The sequence below is a fragment of the Coregonus clupeaformis genome, unplaced genomic scaffold (assembly GCF_020615455.1).
Source record: "Coregonus clupeaformis isolate EN_2021a unplaced genomic scaffold, ASM2061545v1 scaf0072, whole genome shotgun sequence".
NCBI lineage: Eukaryota > Metazoa > Chordata > Actinopteri > Salmoniformes > Salmonidae > Coregonus > Coregonus clupeaformis.
In genome coordinates this window covers 393,552-420,011 of record NW_025533527.1, presented here as the reverse complement: position 1 = coordinate 420,011, position 26,460 = coordinate 393,552, and the positions used below count along the sequence as shown (strand labels likewise).

The 26,460-nt window shown below is 42.8% G+C and overlaps 1 protein-coding gene across 2 annotated transcripts in view; it reads right to left on the bottom strand.

Annotated features, from left to right (window-relative positions):
* LOC121553711 (attractin-like protein 1) overlaps nt 1–26,460 on the bottom strand; it is a 332,670-nt gene that overhangs the window by 285,691 nt on the left and 20,519 nt on the right. For both annotated transcript variants that reach the window (XM_045213019.1, XM_041867035.2), the window contains exons 2-3: nt 1,738–1,821; nt 1,404–1,517 (exon numbers count right to left, since the gene is read on the bottom strand). In XM_045213019.1, coding sequence (XP_045068954.1) covers nt 1,404–1,517; nt 1,738–1,821 — 198 coding nt within the window. The remainder of the gene's footprint in view (nt 1–1,403; nt 1,518–1,737; nt 1,822–26,460) is intronic.

Sequence of the window (26,460 nt, the reverse complement as noted above, 5' to 3'; positions counted from 1 at the left end):
AAGGTCTGGAGACTGGCTAGGCCACTCCAGGACCTTAATGTGCTTCTTCTTGAGCCACTCCTTTGTTGCCTTGGCCGTGTGTTTTGGGTCATTGTCATGCTGGAATACCCATCCATGACCCATTTTCAATGCCCTGGCTGAGGGAAGGAGATTCTCACCCAAGATTTGACGGTACATGGCCCCGTCCATCGTCCCTTTGATGCGGTGAAGTTGTCCTGTCCCCTTAGCAGAAAAACACCCCCAAAGCATAATGTTTCCACCTCCATGTTTGACGGTGGGGATGGTGTTCTTGGGGTCATAGGCAGCATTCCTCCTCCTCCAAACACAGCGAGTTGAGTTGATGCCAAAGAGCTCGATTTTGGTCTCATCTGACCACAACACTTTCACCCAGTTCTCCTCTGAATCATTCAGATGTTCATTGGCAAACTTCAGACGGGCATGTATATGTGCTTTCTTGAGCAGGGGGACCTTGCGGGCGCTGCAGGATTTCAGTCCTTCACGGCGTAGTGTGTTACCAATTGTTTTCTTGGTGACTATGGTCCCAGCTGCCTTGAGATCATTGACAAGATCCGCCCGTGTAGTTCTGGGCTGATTCCTCACCGTTCTCATGATCATTGCAACTCCACGAGGTGAGATCTTGCATGGAGCCCCAGGCCGAGGGAGTGACAGTTCTTTTGTGTTTCTTCCATTTGCGAATAATCGCACCAACTGTTGTCACCTTCTCACCAAGCTGCTTGCGATGGTATTTTAGCCCATTCCAGCCTTGTGTAGGTCTACAATCTTGTCCCTGACATCCTTGGAGAGCTCTTTGGTCTTGGCCATGGTGGAGAGTTTGGAATCTGATTGATTGATTGCTTCTGTGGACAGGTGTCTTTTATACAGGTAACAAGCTGAGATTAGGAGCACTCCCTTTAAGAGTGTGCTCCTAATCTCAGCTCGTTACCTGTATAAAAGACACCTGGGAGCCAGAAATCTTTCTGATTGAGAGGGGGTCAAATACTTATTTCCCTCATTAAAATGCAAATCAATTTATAAAAAATTTTACATGCGTTTTTCTGGATTTTTTTGTTGTTATTCTGTCTCTCACTGTTCAAATAAACCTACCATTAAAATTATAGACTGATCATTTCTTTGTCAGTGGGCAAACGTACAAAATCAGCAGGGGATCAAATACTTTTTTCCCTCACTGTATAATAGAAAGGGAGAGAACAATTCCTCTTCAGCTAGCCAGTATTCTGAATCACCACTGTGTGTGGATTCTACAATCATCTGTATTATTTAGCGGCATGTGTTCCGCCCAACTAGTTTTGGAGGTATACAGTATTTGGTGTTCATGCATGCACAGTTGACTGCATACTAGAGAGTACACACGTATGTACATGCATACAGCATGATGACCTCACCTGAATACTGCGACCAGTGGTGCATAGATGGAGTCTCCATCATAGACGTACATGTGGTCCCAGCTACATTCCGTGGCAAAATGGTTGAAGCGCAACCTGAGCACAGCGTTTGGGCTGAAGGACAGAACATAGAGCATGGTTTAAAATGGGGAACTATAGCAACTACACCACTGCCCACGATGATCAGGATTCTTTACATTAGACAAAGAGTTTAACACTAAGACCACTGAACAATAACATGAATCAGTCTAAGAATGAATGCATACTGTACGGAATATAGACAGAAGAGCGTATGAACAGAGATAGAAGAGGAAAGAGAGAAATAACTACTTACTAGCCCTCGATCAGCCAGGTGCACTTGGTCTTGTACTTGTAGTTGATTGGTCCATCTGTGAGGGAACCTGATGGCTCTGTTAACCTGGCAAAGAGTGAAAAGCAACAATTAATACATGGAGAAAGGATGGATAGATAGGTCACAGAGGAGGAAGGTATAGGGTATAGCAGTGTTTCCCCTATAATCATTAAGCAGTGGTAGCCCACCACTGCTAAATATTTGCAACCACTCCAAAAAATATGTTTTAATATGCTGATGTGCTTTTAAAACGCTCAAACCAGTAGAAATCCACTTTTTCGAGCTGAAAGACGATGGCCAGAGCTTACCCATGATTTTGCACAAAAATATAAGTCAATAAGTCATAGTTTTAGTCAAAGTATGATGTATTTGGGCTTGAAGTGCCAAATCCGAATGTGTGACTTTGGATGTTTCCGTGAGTCTTAAGTGTCTTTTCCTATGAGATGACGTGCAAATTCTTTTCAGCCTACGTTTTGTTGCAGGGCTGGGTTTTATTTAAAGGTTACCACCCACCAGCATGGCAATGTTTATTAAGCAGAAACACCTGCTGGAAAGTTCCTCCTGTTCGTGAGTCGTCTGAGAGCCAAACAGCTTTTCTCTGTAGCCTACACTTCGGATTCCACTACATAAAACAGCCACATAATCAAAATTGGCCAATCAATCAATATCGTACAAATTCATGAAAACAAAAATGATCTTTGATCTTTAAGGTTAAGGTTCGGCCAGCGTTTCCCAAATTCGGTCCTCAAAGCTTGATGATTAGTTATTTAAATCAGCTGTGTAGTGCTAGGGAAAAAAACAAAACGTGATGCTGCCACCACCATGCTTCACCGTAGGGATGGTGCCAGGTTTCCTCCAGACGTGACATTTCGTATTCAGGCCAAAGAGCCTTTTGGCAAACCCCAAGCGGGCTGTCGTGCCTTTTACTGAGGAGTGGCTTCCGTCTGGCCACTCTACCATAAAGGCCTGATTGGTGTGCTGCAGAGATGGTTGTCCTTCTGGAAGGTTCTCCCATCTCCACAGAAGAACTCTAGAGCTTTGTCAGAGTGATCATCGGGTTCTTGGTCATCTCCCTGGCCAAGGCCTTTCTCCCCCGATTGCTCAGTTTGGCCGGGCGGCCAGCTCTAGGAAGTCTTGGTGGTTCTAAACTTTTTCCATTTAAGTATGATGGAGGCCACTGTTTTCTTGGGGACCTTCAATGCTGCAGAAATGTTTTGGTACCCTTCCCCAGATCTGTGCCTCAACACATTCCTGTCTCGGAGCTCTACGGACAATTCCTTCGACCTCATGGCTTGGTTTTTGCTCTGACATGCACTGTCAACTGTGGGACCTTATATAGACAGGTGTGTGCCTTTCCAAATCATGTCCAATCAATTGAATTTAGTACAGGTGGACTCCAATCAAATTGTAGAAACATCTCAAGGATGATCAACAGTCTCACAGCAAGGGGTCTGAATACTTATGTAAATATGGGGTATTGTGTGTAGATTGCTGAGGATTACTATTTTTTAAATCCATTTTAGAATAAGGCTGTTACTTAACAAAATGTGGAAAAAGTCAAGGGGTCTAAATACTTTCCGAAGGCACTGTACAGCTAGCTAGATTGCAGAAATGACGAGAGAACAAAGAATATAGCTATTTTGATAATGTCCGTGTGCATGTCCAAATATTAATGACGTCTGGAATCCGACACAGTTTCACTGGAATTATCAAACGGCAAGAGTCAGACAAACGTCAACCCTCAACATGTCAACAGCTTGTATAGGCACGGTTTAGCTGACACATCTCGACAGGTAGGCTGCTAGTCTTTTTCTGAAATAATTATTATAACAGTCTTAATTATTATGGTAATCTTAACTGAAATGGTGCTCACATAACCTTAGCCAGCTAATGAAAGTTATCATGCTAGCTAGTTACACTGACAGCTGTCAGTCAGTGGCCTATTTGTTGTTATTTCTCTGCTACACCACAATGTTCTCACCCCCAATTAGCAGCCTGCGTCAGTCTTCGAGCTGGAACCTAAACGTGAATTTCTGCTCTAGGACAGGAATTACTCAAAATAGGTGCGGCAACTTCCTCTGAGGTGTGCCTTTAAATGGATAGTGAGAGATTTTGGCCATTAAGCCCTTTTCTACTTACCCATATAGTAAGATGAACTCACTGATACCATTTAATGTCTCTGCATGCAGTTTGAAGGAAGTTGCTAACTAGCGTTAGCGCAATTGCTTACTAGCGTTAGCCCAATGACTGGAAGTCTATGGGAACAGTAAGCATGCTGTTCCCATAGACTTTCAGTCATTACGCTAACGCTAGTTAGCAATGGCTTGCATATGAGCACATCACTGTGGTTCAGCTACTGTACATTTCCTGTGAATGTGTGTCGTCTGAGGTGGGGCAGGTAACCTAGCAGTTAGAGCATTGGGCTAGTAACCGAAAGATCACTGGTTCAAATCCCAGAGCAGACTTGGTGAAAAACCTATCAATGTGCCCTTGAGCAAGGCACTTAACCCTAATTGCTCCTGTAAGTCACTCTGGATAAGACCGTCTGATAAATGACTAAAATGTAAGTGTGTGCGAGCGTCTGTTTGTGTGTGCATTGGCCACATTGAGAGCCTTCCTCATCTCAAATGGAGAATTGAGGGACAGATACAGTGAGGGGAAAAAGTATTTGATCCCCTGCTGATTTTGTACGTTTGCCCACTGACAAAGAAATGATCAGTCTATAATTTTAATGGTAGGTTTATTTGAACAGTGAGAGACAGAATAACAACAAAAAAATACAGAAAAACGCATGTCAAAAATGTTATAAATTGATTTGCATTTTAATGAGGGAAATAAGTATTTGACCCCCTCTCAATCAGAAAGATTTCTGGCTCCCAGGTGTCTTTTATACAGGTAACGAGCTGAGATTAGGAGCACACTCTTAAAGGGAATGCTCCTAATCTCAGTTTGTTACCTGTATAAAAGACACCTGTCCACAGAAGCAATCAATCAGATTCCAAACTCTCCACCATGGTCAAGACCAAAGAGCTCTCCAAAGACGTCAGGGACAAGATTGTAGACCTACACAAGGCTGGAATGGGCTACAAGACCATCGCCAAGCAGCTTGGTGAGAAGGTGACAACAGTTGGTGTGATTATTCGCAAATGGAAGAAACACAAAAGAACTGTCACTCCCTCGGCCTGGGGCTCCATGCAGGTTCTCACCTCGTGGAGTTGCAATGATCATGAGAATGGTGAGGAATCAGCCCAGAACTACACGGGAGGATCTTGTCAATGATCTCAAGGCAGCTCTGACCATAGTCACCAAGAAAACAATTGTTAACACACTACGCCGTGAAGGACTGAAATCCTGCAGCGCCCGCAAGGTCCCCCTGCTCAAGAAAGCACATATTAAGGCCCGTCTGAAGTTTGCCAATGAACATCTGAATGATTCAGAGGAGAACTGGGTGAAAGTGTTGTGGTCAGATGAGACCAAAATGGAGCTCTTTGGCATCAACTCAACTCGCCGTGTTAGGAGGAGGAGGAATGCTGCCTATGACCCCAGAACACCATCCCCACCGTCAAACATGGAGGTGGAAACATTATGCTTTGGGGGTGTTTTTCTGCTAAGGGGACAGGACAACTTCACCGCATCAAAGGGACGATGGACGGGGCCATGTACCGTCAAATCTTGGGTGAGAACCTCCTTCCCTCAGCCAGGGCTTTGAAAATGGGTCGTGGATGGGTATTCCAGCATGACAATGACCCAAAACACACGGCCAAGGCAACAAAGGAGTGGCTCAAGAAGAAGCACATTAAGGTCCTGGAGTGGCCTAGCCAGTCTCCAGACCTTAATCCCATAGAAAATCTGTGGAGGGAGCTGAAGGTTCGAGTTGCCAAACGTCAGCCTCGAAACCTTAACGACTTGGAGAAGATCTGCAAAGAGGAGTGGGACAAAATCCCTCCTGAGATGTGTGCAAACCTGGTGGCCAACTACAAGAAACGTCTGACCTCTGTGATTGCCAAAACGGGTTTTGGCACCAAGTACTAAGTCATGTTTTGCAGAGGGGTCAAATACCTATTTCCCTCATTAAAATGCAAATCAATTTATAACATTTTTGACATGCGTTTTTCTGGATTTTTTTGTTGTTATTCTGTCTATCACTGTTCAAATAAACCTACCATTAAAATTATAGACTGATCATGTCTTTGTCAGTGGGCAAACATACAAAATCAGCAGGGGATCAAATACTTTTTTCCCCTCACTGTATGTGTCTGCTTTAAGGGGTCCTTAACTGAAAAATAATCTCAACGTCCATCTCAACCAATTACACTGAAACCACAAGTGTTATAGGAAATCATTAGCTCTCCCATTCAGAAAGCATCAGTCTTGTTTACAGGACAACATCTCCATCTACAGCCACACAGAGACTATTAGACAATGCTATTCTCTGGTCACCCTGACAAAATGGAAGACTATTGAAGGAGAGCCAGGAGCTGACGTCTTCAGGATATTGACATGGGGTAAACAAAGCACAAGTCACCATTATCTGATATAGCATTGTCACTGCTGAGAGCCTGGGACACTGTGGTCACACTGGCACCCAGCCACATCACTTCCTGGTATCAGCCTGGACAACAAACCCTCCAACAACTATGTGTGCGCTTGCGTGACTATGGGGTGTGCAGTGACTGTCTCTTATTCACAAATCAGCACAGCAGTGACCTTATGACAATGACCTTATGCCACAACATGTCATGTAGACGACACAACAACAATGACCTTTCAACAACCTTAATGCACAGAAGAATATGCATTAAGGGAACCTCTCTATAAACTGACAGAAGACAAACACTTCTGGAATCATGCAGAGCAGAGATGGGCAACTCCAGTCCTCTGGGGCCTGATTGGTGTCACTCGTATGCCCAGGGCCCCAGCGAACACGCCTGACTCCAATAATCAGCTAATCATGATCTTCAGTTTAGAATGCAATAAGTTGAATCAGCTGTGTTTGCTAAGGATGGGGAAAAAGTGTGACACACTCCACGAGGACTGGAGTTCCCCATCCCTGACGCAGAGATTCCATTCAGCATGGAACGAAGTCAGCAAATCCCTACAAAGATGCACAGAGTAAAAGACAGAATGACAAATAGCAATCACACATTTTGGGGACTATAACACGGAATTGATATAATAATAAATAATACATTATACATCATTTTCAGGCATCTCCAGGGAATTAAAAGGAGGGAGGGAGTTAGAGAGTCAGAGAGAGAGACTACACTAGCTAAAACCCAAACTAAGTTGCATTGCGTTGCTTTGCGTGGATTACAGACAGTATAACCGATCTGGCAGAGAGGTCATCCAGGACAACCAGGTCAGGGCCTGTGGCAGGGTTAGGCAGGGGAACACACACACACAGACACACACAAAGACAGACACAAAGACAGATAGACACAAAGACAGACAGACACACTATGCACAGGCTGTCTGAGCCAAGACAAGCCAAACAACGCTACATTACACCACTCATGACCGTGGTTGGATCAGGGCCGCAGTTGACCGCACAATTGGCCCAGCGTCGTCCGGGTTTGGCCGGTGTAGGCCGTCATTGTAAATAAGAATTTGTTCTTAACTGACTTGCCTAGTAAAATAAAGGTTAAATAAAAAATAAAAATAAAAGGGCCCTAGAGGGCCGAACATGATGTCTCCATGTGATTACAACAGACAGACTGCAGTCTGACTCCTAGGAGGCATGCTTACAAAAACCACCAATAGAGAAGGGGAAACGGGTTGGCTACGTCCGGCACAGGAAAACAGGAACACAGCCATGTGAGTGAGTCACCTGGTTATGTTTGGGTCTCTCTCTCTTTCTCTCGTTATCATCTTCTCTCTCTCTCTCTTCCTCTTTCACACACACTCTATCTCGCTTTAATCCCAGGGATTGGAACAGAAATATTCATCTATCTCGAAGGCAGAGATTGTCGTACTACACAGCTCTTATCCAATCCAAGCAGACTACAACCAACAAGCTCATATTTTCAGATGAAAATCTTATCTAACTGGTCTAATGTCAGTCTGCAGGAGAGAGATATTGTGTAAGTGTGTGTTTTCTACTCTGAGCCTGGGAGGAATATTTTACTGACCACCTGCAGTCATGCTGGAGACATCAAAGGCCCAATAAATACTGTATTCCATGCAGGTTACAGACTTTGTGAGGAGTATAATGATACACCTACCAGTAAATGAATAGGCCTGTGCTCTTTCCCTCAGTGTTAAACCTGGACAAGCACATCCAGTGTTTCATCCATCATTTCTTAAGAGCCTTTGAAGGACCGTCTTTTTAGACTTCAATCATGCGCCAATCTGACCACATTCAGGCCTATCGCCAAGAGTGCTCTGAACCCTATAAGCATCAAAATGCTACTAGAACTAGACTAGGGGCTCAACTTTGGGTGGAGTGTGGTGGCCCATTCATTTTTAATGAGGACTTAGAATGTCTTTGACAACCCCCAAAACACCAGAGCCACTCGAAATGCATACGCAAAACTGCACGACACCCTGAACAGCGAGATGCACATAACCTGTACCCCCGCACATTGACTCGGTACCAGTACCCCCTGTCTACACCTGTTGTATTCGGCGCATGTGACAAATAAAATTTGATTTGATTTTGATTTTTAGGTACCTTTAGAAGACTAGGCCAGCAGCAGACTGTCTAGCAGGATCCAGTATGACCAAAAACATCCAACTTTCAATCTAAATCCAATGACATGGTGAATTATTTTTTTTGATTTCACGTTGAATTCACGTTAGTTGACAACTCAACCAACATTTAAATCAAAATTAGACGTTGAAATGAGTCTGTGCCCAGTGGGATGGCACTCTCTCTCTCCCACCCAACGCAGGGAGACGAGCAGGCTTTAAACAAAGTGCTCCTCCTCCTTTTAGAATTCCACAAGAGCAGACGCATTAAAAGGCAGACAGGAGTGGAGGTATGGGAGGAGAGTAAACTGTTTTGAAATATTCATCTCCTCTGAGTGAATAATTGATAGTGTGTAGCAGACAGATGCATAGTGGGCGGAGGAGTGAATCCCTGGACACCTCAGACTAGAAACGCCAGCCCCTCAGGTAGTGGAGGTAGAATGACTTTCATCCACTCTCTCTCCCCTTCTCCCTGTCTAACACACACACTTGCTTTCTTGGAAACAGAGATCCTATCAAACAAATTCTGAGAAGTGGAAAATCCCTATCGGTTTCGCTTCACTAATCACAAGGACGCACAGACAGAGTGGGAGGGGCAGCGGAAGAAACTGTGCCAAATACTGCATGTATTGCAGAAGAGGACATACTCTATCATAGCCCTCCAAAGTAGTGACAACACAGGAAGTATATGTGCTGATCTATCTGACCTCTGACCTCTAGTCAACACGTCCAATATAAAAGGCTCTGGTTCGTTGGAGCAAAGCGGTCATCCTGCAGAGAACATTCCTGGTTCCTCCTACAACATCCTGTGACCTCACCGTTCGTTCACACCCAACTCTCTGCTCTCGCTGAGTCAGACTATCTTCACAGCCATGCTGCCTTCACTCCTACAACTTTCCTCACTGCACAAATATAGCAACCTTTTCATGATGAGCAGATTTCCATTTATCTACAGTACTCATCCTCTGCTATAACCAACACACACACACACACACAGCCTGAAATAAAGGAGTCTGAGCAGTGTCATGTTTCTCCTCTCCTGGGCTGTGTTCAGGGTTCTGAGCACACCTGTCCCTCTCAGAGAGCTCTCACTCACCCGTCTGTCTGTAAGGAGCGGATCAAAGCCTTGCTCTCACTCTGCACAAGGGCTCTCATACAAATTCAATGAGTCCAGAGAGACTGCATGGGAGGAGAGAAGTGGTGAACAGGACTAGTCAGCTACACTCTAGTACCAGGCTGTATGTATGAGGATAACGGTATACTGAATACAGGAAGAGTATATCCACAGTTCAGGTTGAAATGAGGAAAATATACAGAGAGTAAAGTGTAAAATGAGACTATGTGGGAGGTTTCTGTTCTTTTGATTTCTGTAAGCAGTAACTGGAGAGGTTTACCGTATGGATGAACAGGAGCAACCATTCCTTAGATTAATTACATTATTCAAATGTCTCTGTAGATAATGAATACAGAGGGCTGATATGCAGATGCCCATAGTTACATATTTGGTGACTCTGCAATCATCATGTGTCAATAAAGCACACAGTCATGCGCCCCTCTTTATTGTTCAACCAATAAAAACACTCCAAACAGAAAATGAATTCTTCAGGCTATTGTTCAACATATAGAGAGAGGCCAAGATTGTGAAAATATTCACACAAAGCACAAGGGTAAGTCTAAGCATGCACACACACACACACACACACACACACACACACACACACACACACAGATCTAGCATGGTGGACAAAGAGCTTAGTGACAGATTCCAGTCAGCTGACAGTGACCTCATCTCAAGTGCTATACAATGTCCTCAATACACAGTTAAAGACAACCATTTTCTTTGGGGACAGAGCAAGACCACTCCCTTACTGTAGTATAGCCTTTACAGAGATATGGTACTGTAGTATAGCCTTTACAGAGATATGGTACTGTAGTATAGCCTTTACAGAGATATGGTACTGTAGTATAGCCTTTACAGAGATATGGTACTGTAGTATAGCCTTTACAGAGATATGGTACTGTAGTATAGCCTTTACAGAGATATGGTACTGTAGTATAGCCTTTACAGAGATATGGTACTGTAGTATAGCCTTTACAGAGATATGGTACTGTAGTATAGCCTTTACAGAGATATGGTACTGTAGTATAGCCTTTACAGAGATATGGTACTGTAGTATAGCCTTTACAGAGATATGGTACTGTAGCTGCATATGATGCACACAAACACCCGTCTCCTACAGGCTATTGCAGCCCTGCGAATAGACAATGATAAATGAATCATTTACTCAATGGGTGACTACTGCCTTGTTCCCTCATACACACTGGTCCAGGAGCAGGGGTCCCTTGGCTGTGTCTGCTAGTGTGGGATGGAAAGATATGTTATCACGCTCCCGCTGAGAGGGAGAATGTGTGTGTGTGTGTGTGTGTGTGTGTGTATGATACATCAACATTGTAAGAGGGTGAAGATTGAGGGAGGGTATTATCATAGTCACTGCATGATTTTGAGTGTGTGCGCGAGTGTGTGAGCATGCGTGTGTGTGTTCATGTCGTAGAGAGAAGACAACAGGGAGATGAATGGTCCGTTGTGTAAATAACCTTGACCATCCTTTATTAGGAATAAAAATCATGAAGGATAGTGTAAATGAGACAGTAAGAAAAGAGATTGATGTTTGTAGGTCTCCAACACCTCTTCACGGTTCAGCAGCGTCACACCACCAATTCATCCATCGGCAGACCCCGGGAACAGAAATCACATTGCTTTTACATTATTTTCTAAAATAAGGTCAGGCTAAAGTTAATAGAATCGTATCTAACCAGCCCCTCCATACACCCTCAGCCTGAACCTATACCCTGTATGTCAGTGTGAAAACTCCAAAAAATCCAACTGAGCGTTGTGGACAGCATGAAGCACCAGATGCAGTAGAATAGAGCTACTGCATTTGGCTCTATTTAGTCAAATGAAAGCTTATGAATATTCAAAACAGGTTTATGGTAAAAGATAGGCTGCTGAGTGGTCACAGATCTGCACAAAAATGTAGTATGTCTAGAGCAGATTAATAATCATCACAATATTACACAGGTCATTCTAATTTGAATCGGTACATTTTCAATCACAGAGATCTCAATAATAAACAAAACAATCAATTGACACAATGAAAGAAGCCGTGGGAAAAAGGGGCACGCGCTTCTCCAGCAACCACGAGTGTCTACGCACATACAGAACGCGGACATGAACGAGCGGAGCTCTGAAAAGCGGTAACAAACACATCACAAACAAAGTTAACACTAAAAATAAACTCACCACAAACTGAAGGAATATAGACTCAAGTTACACAGATAACTCGGGCACATGATAGCAATATGGATAGCAATGATCAGCGTTTATACAACATTCAAATCTCTAGAAAAGCAAGGGCAAGTCGTAGCCTAATTCATTTTGGAGCTCACAAGGGAGCAGGGCTTGAACATGAGCGTGAGTGTGATACGCACACGCATGCCTGTCGCCATCACATACCAACACACATACACACAGGTATAAACATGAAAAAGGTATTTGATACACACGAGAATACAATGAATTCTCTTCTGAGCTTCCAGCCTCTAAGATGTTGCAGTGTTATTCATATATTCACAATATAAAAATAGCCCTCAGTGCATTTCCTCTGAAGAATACCATTCCTGGACACTCTAGTATGTAATATTACACTTGCTGACAGAGAAAACAAGTTCCTTGTAAAAGCAGGTACATTTATATAGACAGGTGATTAGTGAATCTTATCTCAACGCCGGAGGTTTTCCTGTGGGTCTTTCTAGAATGTCACACGACACTAAAACCATGTTTTTTTCAGAAATCTTATGATCAAATAGCCATCTGAATCTATGGGTTCCTAGATTGATTGTGCTTTTCCGAAAACACATCCATCACTCTCTTCATACTAATATGAACATATGAGTGTTCAGCTGAACAAGTTCACATCCTCCTCCATTCTGGCAACATCACTACACCCACAAGCCTCTGATTCAATGATATCTGACATCGGATTTCCACAGGAAACTTCAAACCTTCACCTGTGTAAAGTGGATAAAAAAAGCATTTTGTTCATTTACTAACTGCAACCCTATATAGCCTCCGCTCAGGTGAAAATAAGGCATGTGGGGAACCACCACCCAAATCAGAGTAACCCTCTCTTATCTGGACAGTGAAATCTAAACTAAGCACCAGACAATCGCAGGCTTTCCAGGATCCCATTAATCCCATCTGATCCAGTGTGTGAAGGGTTGGTGTCAGCGGTGGGATCCATGGCTGACAGGGATGAGATGAGGCCTGCAGCGTTCCCTTAGGTCTCATCCCACAGGCCTCACTTTCCTCATTAATATTACCAATATGTCCAACGGCCAGAGAAAAGAACAAAGCTGAGATTCTGCTGAATCCAATTATCCACAATGGTGAAAAACGTACAGAAGAAGTGGAAGTAGAACACAGCTTGAGAATAGAAAACAAAAACAGAGAAAGCTTTGCCGTGGTGATTAGTGGGTAAAGTTCCTCAGTGGTGATTAGTGGGTAAAGTTCCTCCGTGGTGATTAGTGGGTAAAGTTCCTCAGTGGTGATTAGTGGGTAAAGTTCCTCAGTGGTGATTAGTGGGTAAAGTTCCTCAGTGGTGATTAGTGGGTAAAGTTCCTCCGTGTTTTAAATTCCTCATGGTGATTAGTGGGTAAAGTTCCTCAGTGGTGATTAGTGGGTAAAGTCCCGTTGTTAGTTAGTCCCCTTAGTTCCTCAGTGGTGATTAGTGGGTAAAGTTCCTCAGTGGTGATTAGTGGGTAAAGTTCCTCAGTGGCCGAGTGGTTCAGACTGTGCGTAAGAGGACCAATATGTTTATAATGACATACTGTGTAAGTACGCCTCATTACAGCAGTGTGTACGTGTGTGTCAAATCAAAGTTTATTGGTCGCGTACACAGATTTGCAGCTGTTATCGCAGGTGCAGTAAAATGCTTATGTTTCTAGCTCCAACAGTGCAGTAATATCTAGCGCTACAATAACAACACACATAATCCAGAAAAATAAACAAAGTAGTTATATAGGGTGTGTGTGTGTGTGTGTGTGTGTGATAACGTTGGATGGTCTGTGTGAGAGCAGAACTAGACCCTTCACTGTAGTGCTACTACAAATATTACCCACAGTGGAATAATTACATAGGTTTACCTAAAGGCCTTGAGTAGGTTAACAGCACCTTGGCCTAAAAATATTCCCTGAATGGCATACAGTTGAAGTCGGAGATTTACATACACCTTAGCCAAATACATTTAAACTCAGTTTACCTACACCTTAGCCAAATACATTTAAACTCAGTTTTTCACAATTCCTGACATTTAATCCTAGTAAAAATTCCCTGTTTTAGGTCAGTTAGGATCACCACTTTATTTTAAGAATGTGAAAGGTCAGAATAATAGTTGAAAGATTTATTTCAGCTTTTATTTCTTTCATCACATTCCCAGTGGGTCAGAAGTTTACATACACTCAATTAGTATTTTGTAGCATTGCCTTTAATTGTTTAACTTGGGTCTAACGTTTCGGGTAGCCTTCCACAAGCTTCCCACAATAAGTTGGGTGAATTTTGGCCCATTCCTCCTGACAGAGCTGGTGTAACTGAGTCAGGTTTGTAGGCCTCCTTGCTCGCACACGCTTTTTCAGTTCTGCCCACACATTTTCTATGGGATTGAGGTCAGGGCTTTGTGATGACCACTCCAATACCTTGACTTTGTTGTCCTTAAGCCATTTTGCCACAACTTTGGAAGTATGCTTGGGGTCATTGTCCATTTGGAAGACCCATTTGTGACCAAGCTTTAACTTCCTGACTGATGTCTTGAGATGTTGCTTCAATATATCCACATAATTTTCCTTCCTCATGATGCCATCTATTTTGTGAAGTGCACCAGTCCCTCCTGCAGCAAAGCACCCCCACAGCATGATGCTGCCACCCCTGTGCTTCATAGTTGGGATGGTGTTCTTCGGCTTGCAAGCGTCCCCCCTTTTTCCTCCAAACATAACAATAGTCATTATGGCCAAACAGTTCTATTTTTGTTTCATCATACCAGAGGACATTTCTCCAAAAAGTACGATCTTTGTCCCCATGTGCAGTTGCAAACCATAGTCTGGCTTTTTTATGGCGGTTTTGGAGCAGTGGCTTCTTCCTTGCTGAACGGCCTTTCAGGTTATGTCGATATAGGACTCGTTTTACTGTGAATATAGATACTTTTGTACCTGTTTCCTCCAGCATCTTCACAAGGTCCTTTGCTGTTGTTTTGGGATTGATTTGCACTTTTCGCACCAAAGTACGTTCATCTCTAGGAGACAGAACGCGTCTCCTTCCTGAGCGGTATGACGGCTGCGTGGTCCCATGGTGTTTATACTTGCATACTATTGTTTGTACAGATGAACGTGGTACCTTCAGGCGTTTGGAAATTGCTCCCAAGGATGAACCAGACTTGTGGAGGTCTACCATTTTTTTTCTGAGGTCTTGGCTGATTTCTTTTGATTTTCCCATGATGTCAAGCAAAGAGGCACTGAGTTTGAAGGTAGGCCTTGAAATACATCCACAGGTACACCTCCAATTGACTCAAATGATGTCAATTAGCCTATCAGAAAATTCTAAAGCCATGATATTTTCTGAAATGTTCCAAGCTGTTTAAAGGCACAGTCAACTTAGTGTATGTAAACTTCTGACACACTGGAATTGTGATAGTGAATTATAAGTGAAATAATCTGTCTGTAAACAATTGTTGGAAAAATTACTTGTGTCATGCACAAAGTAGATGTTCTAACCGACTTGCCAAAACTATCGTTTGTTAACAAGAAATTTGGGGAGTGGTTGAAAAACAAGTTTTAATGACTCAACCTAAGTGTATGTAAACTTCCGACTTCAACTGTATATTTTACACTAATATCATAGTAAAATCATAAACACACTACCCACACCACGTCATTTCAACATGGAAAATTGGGTAATATTTGGTTGATTCAACCAGTTTGTGCCCAGTGGGTAGGGATTATGAGGGAGAAAAACTTTGTGACTGAACACAAAAGAAGACGCCACAAAACAACAAACACGTGTGAGACATCCAAATCCTCCTTAACACAAGTAAAGCATCTTGTGAGGTATATAAACATTCACGTGTATGCCACAGAAATACATTCTTCAAAGACTGTGTGCGTGCACATGTGTGTCACCAGAGATAGAGAGAGAGGGAGAGAAAAAAGAGAGAAAGAGAGAGAGAACAAGAGAAAATGAGAGAGAGAGCGAGAGAGAGAAAGAGGAGGGGTGAAAGTAAGTCGGAACGGTCAGGTAAAACATGAGCCTATCACACTAAATAAAACATAGATTCTAAGAAAACTGTAGGCTATTACACTATTTATCATTACCGTCAGTCGTGTGAAAAATTAGCGAATAGACTTGAAAACCTGTGGAATATGCTCCACAATGCAGTGTGGTTCCACGATAACTGACATTTTGCCAAGGCAGAGATGAGTGGCGAGAAGAGCGCGGACAGCAGTGTAGCTTACACATCAATTTAGGTTCAAGACTTGTGTAGGCCGAATGATGACAATCACCAAATGTCATTCATAACACTTTTTGGTGATTTGTAAGTGATGTCTCTTTGCATTTATCAAATGGCACTGTATGGATGCTGGAATTATTTTAGAGTGGAGTAGCCTCATAGTTGGAATAGTAACTGAAGTCTGGACACTGACTGTAGGCATCACATATAGCCTATTATAATATTAACTCCTGCAGAATCAAGTGTTCCTCGCAGTAAAATGATAGACCAAATGTTAATTTTGTCTCTGGAACAGGAGTGGTAGAAATATGATTTATTTCTTTCAGCATCTTGAGAGAATGCGAATGCACGCTTAGGGACCTGTTCTGTAGCCTAAAGTGCAATTTCTTTCAGCGACATAAAAGCTGACAGTATTTAATTTTCAACCACATAATATATGCATCCAAGACTAACTGAAATACTATTAGAAACATGCTTTTAATTTCCTTCAAACCAGTCAAACTGATCGCCCTGGTCCCTAAACGTCCTCGCTCCGTGAGAGAAGCAGAAATGAAAGAGAGAACTTTGCCGATGTCAACTAGATTGTTGATGATGCATTGATCATTCTATCAATTTATGGAATTATTCTGGTGAGCAAGGCTTTATTTAGTATTCTAGACGAGCATCAAGTAATGACAGAAGAGAAGCTACATGACTAACAAACAGCCTGTTTATTCCATATTAAAAAGGTAGACTAATACATTTGAAAAGTTAAACAAATCTTTACTATTAGGCCAATAGAGATCCTATTAAATTAAAAAGGATTCTATAGGCCTATGTCATTCTATGATTAGGCCCATAGTGCACACGTAGGAGGTCCCCGTACCGGGATGATATTTCAGTGGTTTCAGAAAGTATTCACACCTCTTGACTTTTTCCACATGTTGTTGTGTTACAGACTGATTTTTTTGTCACTGGCCTACACACACACACAATACCCCATAACATCAAAGTGGAATTATGTTATACAAATTAATTTAAATGAAAAGCTGAAATGTATTGAGTCAATAAGTATTCAACCCTTTGGTTATGGCAAGCCTAAATAAATTCAGGAATAAAAATGTGCTTAACAAGTCACATAATAAAGTTGCATGGACTCGCTCTGTGTGCAATAATAGTGTTTAACATGATTATTTTATGACTACCTCATCTCTGTACCACACATACAAATATTTGTACAGTCCCTCAGTCAAGCAATGAATTTCAAACACAGATTCAACCACAAAGACGAGGGAGGTTTTCCAATGCCTCACAAAGAAGGGCACCAATCGGTAGATGGGTAAAAATACAAAAAGCAGACATTGAATATCCCTTTGAGCATGGTGACGTTATTAATTACACTTTGGATGGTATTGACAATCCCCCCCGTGCCACATCGTTTAGTATGTACATTGGCAAGACAACAACAAAACAACAGGAAATTTGGTTGTTTAATGTGAGAGGCTCAGTATTGTTAGGATTTTGAAAGTCATGTAGAGTACACCCGGCTTTACTGAGTACCACTCTCCATATTTTCATGCATAGTGGTGGCTGCATCATGTTATGGTTATGCTTGTAATCCTTAAGGACTGGGGAGTTTTTCAGGATAAAAAAGAAACAGAATGGAGCTAAGCTCAGGCAGAATCCTAAAGGAAAACCTGGTTCAGTCTGCTTTCCACCAGTCACTGGGAGATTAATTCACCTTTTCTACTTGAAAATCTATGGCAAGACCTGAAAAGGGTTGTCTAGCAATGATCAACAAACAATTTGACAGAGCTTGAAGAATTTTGTAAAGAATTATGGGCCAATGTTGCAAAATCCAGGTGTGGAAAGCTCTTAGAGACTTACCCAAAAAGACTCACAGCCGTAATCGGTGCCAAAAGGTGCTTCTACAAAGTATTGACTCATGGGTGTGAATACTTACGTAAATGAGATATCCCTGTATTTCATTTTCTAAAAACATGTTTTCACTTTGTCATTATGGGGTATTGTGTGTAGATGGGTGAGATGTTTTAATTATTTAATCCATTTTGAATTCAGGCTGTAACACAAAATGTGGAATAAGTCAAGGGGTATGAATACTTTCTGAAGGCACCTTAAATCTACTTTTGAGAGAGAGAGAGAGAGAGAGAGAGAGAGAGGAGAGAGAGAGAGAGGGGGGGGGGAGAGAGGAGAGAGAGAGAGAGAGAGAGAGAGAGAGAGAGAGAGAGAGAGAGAGAGAGAGAGAGAGAGAGAGAGAGAGAGAGAGAGAGAGAGAGAGAGAGAGAGAGAGAGAGAGAGAGAGAGAGAGAGAGAGAGAGAGAGAGAGAGAGAGAGAGAGAGAGAGATGGGAGGACAGACAGACAGATAATAGTTTAATTCACAGAGCCAGATAAATCAATGTGTCCTGGCACTATGATGGAGAGCTGCTTACAGTTTCTCCAGAGCTGACCACACCACTGATATCTCCATCAGCAGGCAAGTCACTCTATACCCTTAACAGCTGATTTAGGATCAGTTCTCCCTAACCGAACCTGACCTAATTCATTATGAGCTAAACAACAACTGGCTCTGGATCCGAATGTTAGACCTCTGTTTAAACATAGAGAGGAGAACTGAGATTGGAAGGAGGGTCTGTTAAAGCAATGCCAGACTAATAGGCACCTCCTGCTAACACAGTCCTGGTGGTGGGCCCCATCACATCTGCTCTTCATTAGGACTCCATTGTGTTGTTGCCTCTTACGCTGTGTTTAGACAGGCAGCCCAATTCTGATACTTTTTTCACTAATTGGTCTTTTGACCAATCAGATCAGCTTTGAAAAAGATCTGATGTGAAAAGATTTTATGTGATTGGTCAAAAGACCAATTAGTGGAAAAAAGATCAGAATGTGGCTGCCTGTGTAAACGCAGCCTTAGAGCTGCATGGGGACTCCATGCCAACAGAAATCACTATCTGCTGTAGTCAGCTTCCTCCTGATTTCATTAAAGGACTGGGTTCCCGTACTGTATGCCCCACACACTCCTTAGATCACTGCAGACCCCTTAGAAAATAAACTCAGTCTGGCAGCTCCAACACCGTCTTCATACAATATTCATTTATAAAATATATTTTTACTGGAAATTCTATCTCAAGTCCTGAGCAGAGCAAACAAGACACTGGAAGAAAAAAAGAGTAAAACATTGTTTCTGTGAAAAGAGAGATGTTGACCATTGGTGTCAGCAATTCCAGGCAAACAAAAGCTGAGTCTTCGGTAAACATGTCAAAGTGGTTTAATTGGTGTGTTAAAGGGCAGGAAGCATGAGTTCTTACTCACCAAAGTAACAGTGTGGTCAAAGACTTAGTAACTTAGTTGTAGTCACGATCTGGTTAACTATAACTACAAACATAGTTATGTTTTAGCAACAGGAGGTTGGTGGCACATTAATTGGGGCGGACGTGCTCGTTGTAATGGCTGGAGCGGAATCAGTGGAATGGTATCAAACACATCATAACACATGGTTTCCATGTGTTTGATGCCATTACATTTACTTCCTTCCGGCCATTATTATGAGCTGTCCTCCCCTCAGCAGCCTCCACTGGTTTTAGCGTTTTTACATACTCATTAACCTATTTCCGTATATCTTCAAAACTACCCACAATGAGAATCTACTCCGCGTTAGCTAGCTCGAGTGTTGGCAGTGGTGAGCTACAATCCACCAATCACGAGGTGTGATGTAAACAACCAATCAGATTTCCCACACGTGGGGGCCACATGACCTGTTCTCCGTTAAGAAGGCTACCAGAGTTTTTCAAGCTTGTCTTAGTACTAGCACACTACAGTAGCTGACTGACTGTGCTGTTGTGATCCTTTCCATCTGCCTGTCTTATTGTTTACTCTTCTCCTCGTCTCCTGTGCCCAATTCCGGCCTCTAGATTATTGCCTCTGGAATCTATCTACTTTGGATTTACCTCACTACATCGCTATAGGATTCATGAGTGCAAATGATTTGGTTGACTTTGAAGTTATACATTTGAAGTTATTTCTGTTGGAGTTTACATTATTGGGAATAGGCTGGCTTGCCAGCAATATGTCGCAATAAAAAATGCATTCTCCCGAATTCTGATCGGTTTTATGTAATAACTCGAAAAATATAAAAGTGAGGTGTAACTTTGCATTGGGACTTGATGCGTATACTTATGATAACCCATATGTTACATGTGGTTATGTTTATGCTACCTACCCTTTTAAGCTCATTCAAGGTCTGAAACTACACAAGAGTTTGCAAGACATCAAAGCTGAAAGGAATAGCATAACATTGAGAAATGAAAATACAGAATCGTTTGACATTCAGAGAGCAGCCAAAAATAAAACAGTAGCCTAGTGCTCCGTCAACTGAGGCGAGGGGGTATTTTAAGTAGAGTCAAAGGTCATGTTTGACCACACTGTTGACATACAGTAATCCATGTACAAGACAAGTGTCCATTCATGACTTATGCATGAGACTCTCCTCCTCATATTAGCAGCATTTTCATGCTTCTTCATGTAGATAGAGTGAACGTGAGATTACGGCATTTGACAATGCAAAGCCACCACCTCAACACAGGTCAGCATTGATTGTCTTTCCCTTTACACTGATGTGGGTAGAAATATTGATGGAAAATGTCCTTACTGATGCTGCAGTCAACAGGCTGTGTTTCTGTTTGTGCTACTGACGGCTCTATCTTGTACAGCCCCAGGTGCAGCAGCGAAGGAACCACACCACATCCCATCTGGTACCGCCACAGAATGACAGACCATGGCAGAGAGAGGAGCAGCTAAGCCACCTGGGGCGCCCTGGGCCACCCACCGGTGTCTGGTAAAACACACACATACATTAGTGCATGCACGCACACACACACACACACACACACACACGTGTGCACACACAAACACACTTTAGCCCAGGGAGGAGCATCACATTTATTTCCACATTTATTCAGATTCATGTGAGTTGCTGGAAACATGGGAGCTCCGAGTGCCTTCAGACATCGCTTACGAAACTCTACAGCTATGAAGCCTCTCTCACACAACGTTAGTGTTGGTGACTTAACGCTTTGCTCAGCATAACTAAGTCGTCAGAACACAGCTAGAGGCAGCTAAGAAAAATAAACCACATCAGCAGACCTAGGGAAGAACACGACCAAAGAACCCAAATTAAGTCAAATAATCAAACCACACTGTGTACTTTCAAACCACCACACCCACACACCACCACCCAGCAAACGCTTGGGTTATGAAATCAGTTGCATAAGCAGCCATTTTGAAATGGGGGAGTGTGGACTCAGCTTTCCACGGTGCATTCATGAGAGTGGTCATCAGTGCAGCTGGAGAGAAAAGGATCAACTAAACACATCCAGCAGGAAGAGAGAGATGAAAATAGTGGGTGAGGGAGAGAGAGAAAGAGAGGGAGAGCAAGAAAGAGAGAGCGCAAATGGGGGACAGGGAATGGGGGGGTGAAGGAAGAACAGCCATAAAAGCTTTAGTAATCCCAGCACACTCGGTTCAATCACAGGTTTTGTTGTGAACTCTACATGAACCGTCGCTCCACTGCCTGGTGTTCTCATGTGTTCCTGGAGAGAGAGATGCACCCCGGCCAGGCAAACCATAACAACTCCAGCAGAGAGACACAGGATCCATTACACTGAAGAACATTCCGCCCTAGACACGGCTGAGACTCAGCTTGACCTGGCCAGCGGTCAAGGAGTTGACGTGCGTAATACCTCCCTTGGAGATGTCACATGGGAAAACATTTTACAGCGAAGCTGTGTAATACCTCTACACTTCAACTGACTAAAACTTAAAGGAACGATTCACCCGTTTTGAATTTTATGTCGTATTTGTGCATCTCTGAGCGATGTTCTATCGATTCCCGGGGTAATTTCATGTTTTCATCTATCTGAGCTATTCACCGTTCAAGCAGGCAGAAATACAGCCAGTCTGACAAGTTTTTAATGGTGAATAGCTCAGATAGATTAAAACATGAAATGACTCCGGGAATCGATAGAACATCGCTCAGAGATGCACAAATACGACATAAAGGAATGATTCACCCATTTTGAATGTTAAGTGCCTTGCAAAAGTATTCATCCCCCTTGGCATTTTTCCTATTTTGTTGCATTACAACCTGTAATTTAAACCAATTACCTTCAGAAGTCACATAATTAGTTAAATAAAGTCCATCTGTTTGCAATCTAAGTGTCACATGATCTCAGTATATATACACACCTGTTCTGAAAGGCCCCAGAGTCTGCAACACCACCAAGCAAGGGGCACCACCAAGCAAGCGGCACCATGAAGACCAAGGAGCTCTCCAAACAGGTCAGGGACAAAGTTGTGGAGAAGTACAGATCAGGATTGGGTTATAAATAACTATCAGAAACTTCCCACGGAGCACCATTAAATCCATTATTAAAAAATGGAAAGAATATGGCACCACAACAAACCTGCCAAGAGAGGGCTGCCCACCAAAACTCACGGACCAGGCAAGGAGGGCATTAATCAGAGAGGCAACAAAGAGACCAAAGAAAACCCTGAAGGAGCTGCAAAGCTCCACCGAGGAGATTGGAGTATCTGTCCATAGGACCACTTTAAGCCGTACACTCCACAGAGCTGGGCTTTACGGAAGAGTGGCCAGAAAAAGCCATTGCTTAAAGAAAGAAATAAGCAAACATGTTTGGTGTTCGCCAAAAGGCATGTTGGAGACTCCCCAAACATATGGAAGAAGGTACTCTGGTCAGACGAGACAAAAATTGAGCTTTTTGGCCATCAAGGAAAACGCTATGTCTGGCGCAAACCCAACACCTCTCAACACCCCAAGAACACCATCCATGCTGCCACCCCCATGCTTCACTGTGGGGATGTTTTTCATCGGCGGGGACTGGGAAACTGGTCAGAATTAAAGGAATGATGGATGGCGCTAAATACAGGGAAATTCTTGAGGTAAACCTGTTTCAGTCTTTCAGAGATTTGAGACTGGGGCGGAGGTTCACCTTCCAGCAGGACAATGACCCTAAGCATACTGCTAAAGCAACACTCAAGTGGTTTAAGGGGAAACATTTAAATGTCTTGGAATGGCCTAGTCAAATCCCAGACCTCTGAAGCTGGAGACTCTTATCTCCCTCACTAACTTTAAGCATCAGTTGTCAGAGCAGCTTACCGATTACTGCACCTGTACACAGCCCATCTGTAATTAGCCCATCCAACTACCTCATCCCCATATTGTTATTTATTTTGCTAATTTGCACCCCAGTATCTCTATTTGCACATCATCTTTTGCACATCCATCATTCCAGTGTTAATACGAAATTGTAACTATTTTGCACTATGGCCTATTTATTGCCTTACCTCCATAATTTACTACATTCGCACACACTGTATATATATTTTCTGTTGATTTTTGACTTTATGTTTTGTTTACCCCATATGTAACTCTGTGTTGTTGTTTTTAAATCGCACTGCTTTACTTTATCTTGGCCAGGTCGCAGTTGTAAATGAGAACTTGTTCTCAACTGGCTTACCTGGTTAAATAAAGGTGAAATAAAAATAAATAAAAATAAAGACCTCAATCCAATTGAGAATCTGTGGTATAACTTAAAGATTGCTGTACACCTGCGGAACCCATCCAACTTGAAGGAGCTGGAGCAGTTTTGCCTTGAAGAATGGGCAAAAATCCCAGTGGCTAGATGTGCCAAGCTTATAGAGACATACCCCAAGAGACTTGCAGCTGTAATTGCTGCAAAAGGTGGCTCTACAAAGTATTGAGTTTGGGGGGGTGAATAGTTATGCACGCTCAAGTTCTGTTTTTTTGTCTTATTACTTGTTTGTTTCACAATAAAAAATATTTTGCATCTTCAAAGTGGTAGGCATGTTGTGTAAATCAAATGATACAAACCCCACAAAAATCAAATTTAATTCCAGGTTGTAAGGCAACAAAATAGGGAAAATGCCAAGGGGGGTGAATACTTTATGTACTCAGTACAAACACGCACTGATTCGACAAATATGTATGAAAATGTATGCACTCACTGGATAAGAGCGTCTGCTAAAATGACTAAAATGTAAATGTAAAATGTAAATAAATACACACGCACGGGACATTAACTAACTTCCTACACACAGTCACACACCAATTCAACAAATGCTCCCACACACACAGGACATTGACAAAAAAAATACACAATGAGACTTAGCCTAAGCACAGAGATGGAGAAATAGATTCAATACAAACTGCTGAAACCTCTTAACACCTCCCCAGATACCTCAATGCCTCAGAGTAGAATACCTTGTGGGGTGTGAGACAGGGAAGGGTAAACCAAATGACCACACTTTGTAGCTGACATTTAAATCGATTATTTCCCCCCTCCGCACCTTAATAATTGGCCTGGTTCATTAAAGAAGGATAAAAATCATTTTACTGGACAATCTCACACTACAATTGCGCCTGGCATTTAATTGATCTGCTCAGCCTATTCTTCTTGGTGAATAGTAGAAAGAGAAGGGGGACTGTGATTGCTACGATACGGCCAATGGATCATTGATCGCTCTGCTTTTGTGCAGCTTGCCAGAAGTGCCATGACATCATCAACTTGGGGAGAAATCTATTGTGAGGTGCTATGGTTCCAACTTCCTGCTGAAGCAGACACTCATTCACACACAGACCCAGACTAACAAAGACTGACAGACCAGAGAATGGCAGGCAGAACCACTGTCAAACTTCCATTTAGGAAGAGAAAGGAATTCCAACATTCACATGATGAGCCTGTCTCTCAATCAGTGATATACAGAGAGGGAAAAAAGTATTTGATCCCCTGCTGATTTTGTACGTTTGCCCACTGACAAAGACATGATCAGTCTATAGTTTTAATGGTAGGTTTATTTGAACAGTGAGACAGAATAACAACAACAAAATCCAAAAAAACGCATGTAAAAAATGTTATAAATTGATTAGCATTTTAAATGAGGGAAATAAATATTTGACCCCTCTGCAAAACATGACTTAGTACTTGGTGGCAAAACCCTTGTTGGCAATCACAGAGGTCAGACGTTTCTTGTAGTTGGCCACCAGGTTTGCACACATCTCAGGAGGGATTTTGTCCCACTCCTCTTTGCAGATCTTCTCCAAGTCATTAAGGTTTCGAGGCTGCCACTCCACAGATTTTCTATGGGATTAAGGTCTGGAGACTGGCTAGGCCACTCCAGGACCTTAATGTGCTTCTTCTTGATCCACTTCTTTGTTGCCTTGGCCGTGTGTTTTGGGTCATTGTCATGCTGGAATACCCATCCACGACCCATTTTTAATGCCCTGGCTGAGGGAAGGAGGTTCTCACCCAAGATTTGACGGTACATGGCCCCGTCCATCGTCCCTTTGATGCGGTGAAGTTGTCCTGTCCCCTTAGCAGAAAAACACCCCAAAAGCATAATGTTTCCACCTCCATGTTTGACGGTGGGGATGGTGTTCTTTGGGTCATAGGCAGCATTCCTCCTCCTCCAAACACAGCGAGTTGAGTTGATGCCAAAGAGCTCCATTTTGGTCTCATCTGACCACAACACTTTCACCCAGTTCTCCTCTGAATCATTCAGATGTTCATTGGCAAACTTCAGACGGCCCTGTATATGTGCTTTCTTGAGCAGGGGGACCTTGCGGGCGCTGCAGGATTTCAGTCCTTCACGGCGTAGTGTGTTACCAATTGTTTTCTTGGTGACTATGGTCTCAGCTGCCTTGAGAGCATTGACAGGATCCTCCTGTGTAGTTCTGGGCTGATTCCTTGCCGTTCTCATGAACATTGCAACTCCACGAGGTGAGATCTTGCATGGAGCCCCAGGCCGAGGGAGATTGACAGTGCTTTTGTGTTTCTTCCATTTGCGAATAATCGCACCAACTGTGTTCACCTTCTCACCAAGCTGCTTGGCGATGGTCTTGTAGCCCATTCCAGCCTTGTGTAGGTCTACAATCTTGTCCCTGACATCCTTGGAGAGCTCTTTGGTCTTGGCCATGGTGGAGAGTTTGGAATCTGATTGATTGATTGCTTCTGTGGACAGGTGTCTTTTATACAGGTAACAAGCTGAGATTAGGAGCACTCCCTTTAAGAGTGTGCTCCTAATCTCAACTCGTTACCTGTATAAAAGACACCTGGGAGCCAGAAATCTTTCTGATTGAGAGGGGGTCAAATACTTATTTCCCTCATTAAAATGAAAAATGAATTTATAACTGTCACGATCGTTGAGAGACGGGTCAGACCAAGGTGCAGCATAGTATGCGTACATGTTTATTAATAAGAATAAACACTAGACAAAATAACAAAAACAACGAAAACGTGAAGTCCTGTGGGCTATACACACACACAACAAGCCAAACAGGAACACAAACAAGATCCCACAACTAAGGTAGGCAACCAGGCTACTAAAGTATGATCCCCAATCAGAGACAACGAGCGACAGCTACCTCT